This window comes from Bombus pyrosoma, linkage group LG11, assembly GCF_014825855.1.
Source record: "Bombus pyrosoma isolate SC7728 linkage group LG11, ASM1482585v1, whole genome shotgun sequence".
In the NCBI taxonomy this organism is placed as follows: Eukaryota; Metazoa; Arthropoda; class Insecta; order Hymenoptera; family Apidae; genus Bombus; species Bombus pyrosoma.
Window position 1 is genome coordinate 7,227,558 of NC_057780.1, and position 6,906 is coordinate 7,234,463.

The 6,906-nt window shown below is 36.6% G+C and overlaps 1 protein-coding gene across 1 annotated transcript; it reads right to left on the minus strand.

The window, feature by feature from the left end:
* Positions 1-1,024: 1,024 nt before the first annotated feature.
* Positions 1,025-2,178, minus strand: LOC122573092 (glutaredoxin-related protein 5, mitochondrial). The gene is made up of 4 exons (XM_043739031.1): positions 2,042-2,178; positions 1,893-1,953; positions 1,531-1,672; positions 1,025-1,315 (listed from the first exon to the last, which is right to left on the minus strand). The coding sequence occupies exons 1-4, from the start codon at positions 2,161-2,163 to the stop codon at positions 1,128-1,130; spliced, it is 513 nt and encodes a 170-aa protein (XP_043594966.1). The 5' UTR covers positions 2,164-2,178; the 3' UTR covers positions 1,025-1,127.
* Between the last annotated feature and the right edge of the window lie 4,728 nt (positions 2,179-6,906).

Genomic DNA, 6,906 nt, shown 5'->3' on the forward strand with positions numbered 1-6,906 from the left:
TCAGAGAGGAAGATACACTCAAAGAGTCAATTGGCCACTGGCCAAATGGACTTTTACATACGCTCCGCTTACGCAGTACTACTCAAAATCGGGGAAAGAGTTCACGATTGATTCATCGTTTAGCATAGATCTGTCGAAAACATTGATTTCTTTTGTTATGCATTTGTAGGGCATTTGAAAATATAGACACGATTGTTACACATTTATGGGAAAGTTGAAAATGTAACATAATATACAAAAATAGATATTACATGCAAAATATGACACTCTGTATAATATTTACTAGATGAAACAATTTTTTAATTAGATTCTATCATTTTATTTATATCCATGATATGAATTTACATAAATATCCGCACTCTACTTATGGATATCCTTTTGATGTTGGATGGTCTTAGGTGTTAACTGAACTCTTTTAGAATCTTTACCAATTAATATTATTGAATTGTCAAGTTATAGATTGTGGATTTCTCTTTTATAATTTTACAATTTTACATCGAATATCTTGTAACAGATAATCAAATGATTTTTAACTTGTAAATTTGTTTGTAAAGTTTTATTTGATTTGTACTAGTAACTTCTGTTACTATTAAAGCTTCGATTTCCATATAAATGATTTTGAATACACTGAAGTTATAATATGGAAAGGTGATGTGAGAGGAAAAGAAAGAAGAAAACTTTTCCACCTAGTAAAATCATGAAACGAACTCCTATGAATATATATAAGTCTAAAAATATAAGGATTTTACATGAGGTATTTAATTCGTGGCAAACGCAATGCGGAAGAATATGTTGTCACGCGTGCACGCACACGCAGAATATAAGCACTCGTATCGCGACATGCGACCGACCTTGATCCACTTTTTCTCCCCTGTGTACTACCATTTCTTTCGGTTCAAAGGAAACACGCGAGAACCGGCATTATATTTTGTAATACGCTGCAAAACATCGTGACTTCTCGAGATTCCTGACACCAGATTTGTGATGATGATATATTAAAAAAAACTGTCATTCTTCTACGTCATATCATGTAAATGAAAACAATTTTATTGTAACAAAATTCAATAATCATCATCAAACAATCGTTTTATTTACAAATTACAAACACGCTAAATAGTCAAGCATCCTTAATCCTTGCCTTCCTTTTCTTGAGATTCCTGCTTCTCTAAAAGTGCGCTTGTAATACCTACTTTTTTTAATTCAGCCACCAGTTCGCCATTTCTGTGCATTTCTAAAAGAATGTCACATCCTCCTACAAATTCTCCATTTATGAAGACTTGGGGTATGGTTGGCCAGTTTGAGAAATCCTTGATACCTAAACATAGTTATGGAAATTATATATTATTTTATTGTTACATATATTTATTTACTTTCATTGTTCTTGGGCTAATCCTCTATTACTCTTTGTATAATTTTCTTTTGGTTGTTTTTATTGTCTCAAAGAATTTCTGTAATTTATTATTTAGTCGTACTTGTCAGGTTCAGTTTATTTCTATGAAATGCGCTATTGATTTTCCAAAGAATATTAACCTTGTCTGAGCAATTCATCTTCAAGAACATCATGAGCATCGTACTTGACATCATGCATCTTCAATATTTGTACAACAGCATTGCTAAAGCCACACTTGGGACTGTCTGGGATACCTTTCATGAACACCACAACTTTGTTTTTCTGTAAAATGTAGTTGACACTCACTTATAATTATCTAGTAATTTAAACAACGTCAATACTATATATACTTTCAATTGGTTACAGCTTTGGTTTACAAGTTTGACATATATTAAATATTGACATAGTCGACAACGTATGATGGAAGATACACAATAAATAATACAAATCATGGTAAATTCCATTCATCTAATAGCAAAATAGTTGACAGATGTAAACGCACCTTAACGAGGTTAGCAATCTTATCAGCGGTCGTTGAAAAACTCCTAATAGAATTATACAACCTAAATGAAATCATGTTTAGATACTATTGTTGAAAATCAGATAATCAAAACTCGAATTTTTTAATAGAAAAACAGCACTATATATTACCCGGTCAACACATTAATCAAGAATGGATTGCGCCATATTGGTTTTCTTTTTTTATTTAAAGCGACTAATGTCGCTCTCTGCAGGCAGACACAAGAAACACGTAGACTAATTTTAATCGACATGAATTTTTATAGTATCTGTTTCCAAGTGTGTAATTATAAATTTCATAAAATTATTTATAATATAGTAACATTACTAGGGACGAGATAGACGTAACATTAAATGGAACTTTATATGTTAGGTTCTGAAATACCGATCTGCAAGAAAGATCAGCATGCTTCTTACGCCCTCTGCGATTTGTTAAAGCAAACGTAGGAATTATATGTACATACATATATACATAATTTGTCTCATTTATAGGCATTTGTAGTACTGATGACAGATATCTCGTTTGTGAGTGGTCTGTCATCAGATGATCCCCAAACATGGGATAAATTAGATCTCTACATAATCAGCACAGCAAGCAACCATGTTTTCTTTATTAATACCACCTACTTTAGATGCCTCCACCATTCCCTACATTTTTTATTACATTTCTAATATTACATACATTAAATTGTAATAAAAAATTCGTATGCGTGCATTTATGTAACTATTACATTACGCTTATATTACATAATCTGACGTTGTATTACATTATATCGAGCCACTTTCGTCTAAATATTACACCAAAATTATTTCATGTTCATTGACAGAATGATATTGCCACTTTACAATATCAATCCAACGTATCTATTCCAAATTCTATTTTATCACACCGATATCGTGAATCGAGATTAATTTTATCCTCGTAATATTTACTAACGACCAAAATAAAATCTTATGAACATTTTTAAGAGATATGACAATTTTTTGAGAAATACAGTGATGTTTCGGTGGATTCGTAAAAGATAGCGTCGTGTAACCCCGTTTTACCGTAGCCACTTCAAATTCGATCTACGTTCATGGCCTACTTCCGAGGTCTACGCTCGTAACGCAAGGAATCCTGGCTACGATACTTTTCAGATCATTAAATATTCTTCTCTCGGTAAATATTAAACGTCATCTCAATGAATCACGTACGGCTGATTTATTCGAACCCAGAACAATGAAAAAAGATTCCTCATAGCAACCTCAAGGTCCCAGGATTGTCGAATTAAAAATAAAGGTTAAATTAAGTTTTAATCGTGAATAAATTTGTAGTCTGTTGTCAACAATTTTGTGACGAAACGTCTGTCCCGAGAGAATTTCTTAGAATTGTTTATTTTCCAGATGGTCAATCTGTATCATCATCAATTGCAACATAATACAACAGCGCAATTCGTTAGTCGGAATATCACTATCTTTCTTTCAAAAGGACTCATCAAGGACTTTTCAAAAATAATCTGTAACAGAGTGCATGAGCTACCTAGAATGAACGAATTAGAAAAATATACGAGTGACTTAATCCATGATTTTAGAAATTCCAAATTACTAACATTTCGTGTAATTTAATATATTTAAATAAGGTACTGTACATATTTTTCTAAGTTGATAATTGCGTGCTCGTTCTATGTAATTATTATTTATTGAAAAAATATATTATATATATATATATTTTCTTTTCCATTCATAATCTTTAAAATTTCGTTTGAACGGCTGTGTCTAAAAATATGTCACAGTAAAATTACAATATTTGCATATATGTATTTTTCTATTAAAATTCACCAGCATTTAACGACGTTTGTTTTTGTCGATCTTGGCCAATGTACATATTATTATTAAGTATTGTTTACCAGTCATAATTAGTGTAATAATTTTTCTATTTTCTGTTTGTTGCGTGTGTCGTACCAGTTGTTGTTTAAATGTCATAATTTGTCATAAGACAAATATCTTTCGTATCTTCATACGTATCTCTTTTTTCCATTGAAATAACGTTGCACACATAACCCACGCAACTGTATTTTCCTCGTGACGTAACAGTGAAAAATCGTTACAGGGAAAACTCGTTAACCGATAACACGTCCGCAGCACGTGGTTGTCCTTTCCGAAGCAATGACGTCAGATTGAAATCATGGTCACCGTGACCGATCACCATGGAAACTGTGCTCGGAGCTGGTATACCGACGTGAGAACGCCCACGAGGATTTTAAAGTTCGAGTTAGCCTGGCGGGAGAGCGTCCTGTGTATACAGCTTCACGGATGAGATCCTTGCGATAGGTCGGGGATGAAAGCACGAAAATAGCAACAGGTAAAAATGTTAAAAAATCTTTCGATTGCGAGCGGATCGTATGAAATCGTATGAAAACGTTTTCATCGTCAGCCGTCAGACTGAAATTCATTGGAATCCAAACGCGTCCGAACAAATAACGGCTAATTTTGTTTAATTCGACAAAAATGAAACAATTCAATAAAAAAAAGGGGGAGAAGGAAACGATTTTTCACAATCGACATGAACATTGACAGTATATTTTAATTTGTTCTCAATTGGTTTCAAAATATCGGAATTTATTATATATACTATACATACCTCGTAGAATTCTCACACGTGTCCATCTAACCTAACCTAACAGAAGCGCGTCCTTCTAGCGGATGTAATAGACACTTTTTTTTTTGCCATTGCGTAAGACGCGACAGGCCTACTTATTGTCCACCTTCTACGTGTCTCTGTTACAATCGTACAGCCAATGAAGTTCGAATAATTCCTCTTTCTTTCCTTTTTTAGAAACAGTTTCTTCTTCGCGCGACATTCCTAACGATGCCCGACAAAATCGGGCTAAATGTGACGTAGCAGTGGAATTCAAGGCGCAGATGAATATGTATCAAGAGTAGAGTATACGTATAAACTGTAGAAACACGGATAGAAGACCGAGCTTAATATACGAATTTACATACGCTTACAACTCTTTAGGCAAAGTAGAGTTACGCGAAGCACTTTACAGATACACGCAACAATTGCGTATATAGAATCTTGTAACGCATGCTTACATTTGGTTACTTTTCTCTGTGTAACTTACGTAAATGTTCTATAGAGAGAGTCGAGAAAGCAACGTTTCACCTAATAAGCGGAAAGAATTGTTTACGTAGGTTAGGGAGAAGAAGTAAGAAATAAGGGACAAAACGAAGAGAAACAGTGGTGGGATTATACCATACCTTATTCGGAGCCAGGCGATTGTTGCACTATTTTAACGCGGCTCGCTTTAACGTGACTACACCGTGACGAGGGGTTTCACTTTGCCGCAATGTTGGCAGCTACTGCCAGTTAATGCATTTTCACTGGTGGGACGGTGACGCTAAATGATACGGTTTCCTGTTCACGAGAAACTCGAAACTACCCACGATACAAGGTAGTATACCAAAACTCTACGTGCAGCCTTATTTAATAAGCGAAAATATAACCTTCGCGCAAAAATTACGAATCCCCTCTGCACTATTTGTAACCGGAGCTTGTAGCGTACTTTGTTACGTGTAGTGGTAATATAATCAATCGCTTACAGAATGACTATTTTACCAATTTTCTAACTCACAAGCCCCCAAATCGTTAAAGGAACAGCTTGAGGGAGTACGTTTCCTTATAACATGAAAAAAAGATGAAAAATATCATGAGAATGTTTACAAGACGTTAGTAAAATGGAATAGAAATGAGTAATCGGCGTCAGTAATAGGAAAATGGTTTTGGTAAGCACACAAGACTTCGGTGTTCGTCAGCTTGTCTCGATCATTCTCGCAGAGCGGCTCGGGTGGGGGAGGTTGTCGGCACTGGCGAGTGGCGAGCATCTGCGACGGAGAACAAAACGCCAGAGCGAAAAGGAACGTGCTAGCCAGAACAACGAGGAGAAAACGATTCGTGAACGAGGAACGCGAACGTATCGCGGCACGTGCGACGAGGAGGGAGAAACCTTACGCCGATTCCTCTCGAGGTCGAACACGGGAACGAAACAGAAAAAGACAGAGACCGGTCTGCCGGTCGTTCTGGCGCATACGCAACGAACACGATGCACGTCAGCCAGAAATGAGAAAAGATTATCATGCGCACGTATATTGTGGCCCGTATATCGAATTCGTGATAAGAATGATAAAGACGTTTGCGAACCGTGACGAGCGCTTTTATACACGACTGGAGAACATTACTTAAAACAACAACCGGACATAGTTGACATTATACGCGATTTAAGACGTGCTCGAATATAAACGTGTTTATGTCGTTCCTCGATATTAAACGATTAATATTTTACCATATGCCTTTTCTGCTTTTTATCGATTCGCGGTATCAACGGTTATTAAACGTATACAAACGTTTAAATTGCTACCCTTTATTGTGAATCAAACGTTGCTGCGATTACAACAAAATCAATTTCATGCTCGTGTAGAACGATCAAAAATCGATGATAAAGCCATTAGAAAAAAGTAAAAACGGCTGGCAGATGGAATCGGAGAAAACAATGTGAATCGGAGAGACAGAGCAACGACTCGACTTCGTCTGAAAGAGAAAGAAACGTAATCGAATAACGCGCGAGAAAAGGACGAACGAGCTGGTTAGTGGATAGAAAGAGATGGAGATGGAGCACGAGGAAGAGTAGAAGGGAGGAAGTGAGAGTGGAAGGGAGAGAGTGCCACGCGACGCGTTAGGCAGCGTAAGAGAGAGAGGCGGTTGGCGCGAAAGGAGTGGGGTTAGTAAATCGAGTGGCTTGGCGAGCGGCGGATGGTATCCTGCGAAAGAGGAAAGTGCGGTAAAGGGGGCGAGGACAAATGACGAGGCGCGCGAGCCATCAGGGCCGTATGCTAGAGAACACGCGACACGCGTTCTGGGAGCCACGGGTCGCGCGCGACCTTAACCCTTAAATAGTGTGGTTAATAAAAGTCAAGAAGCATATGAGAAAACACAATGTCTGATTTGGAGTAGGTAC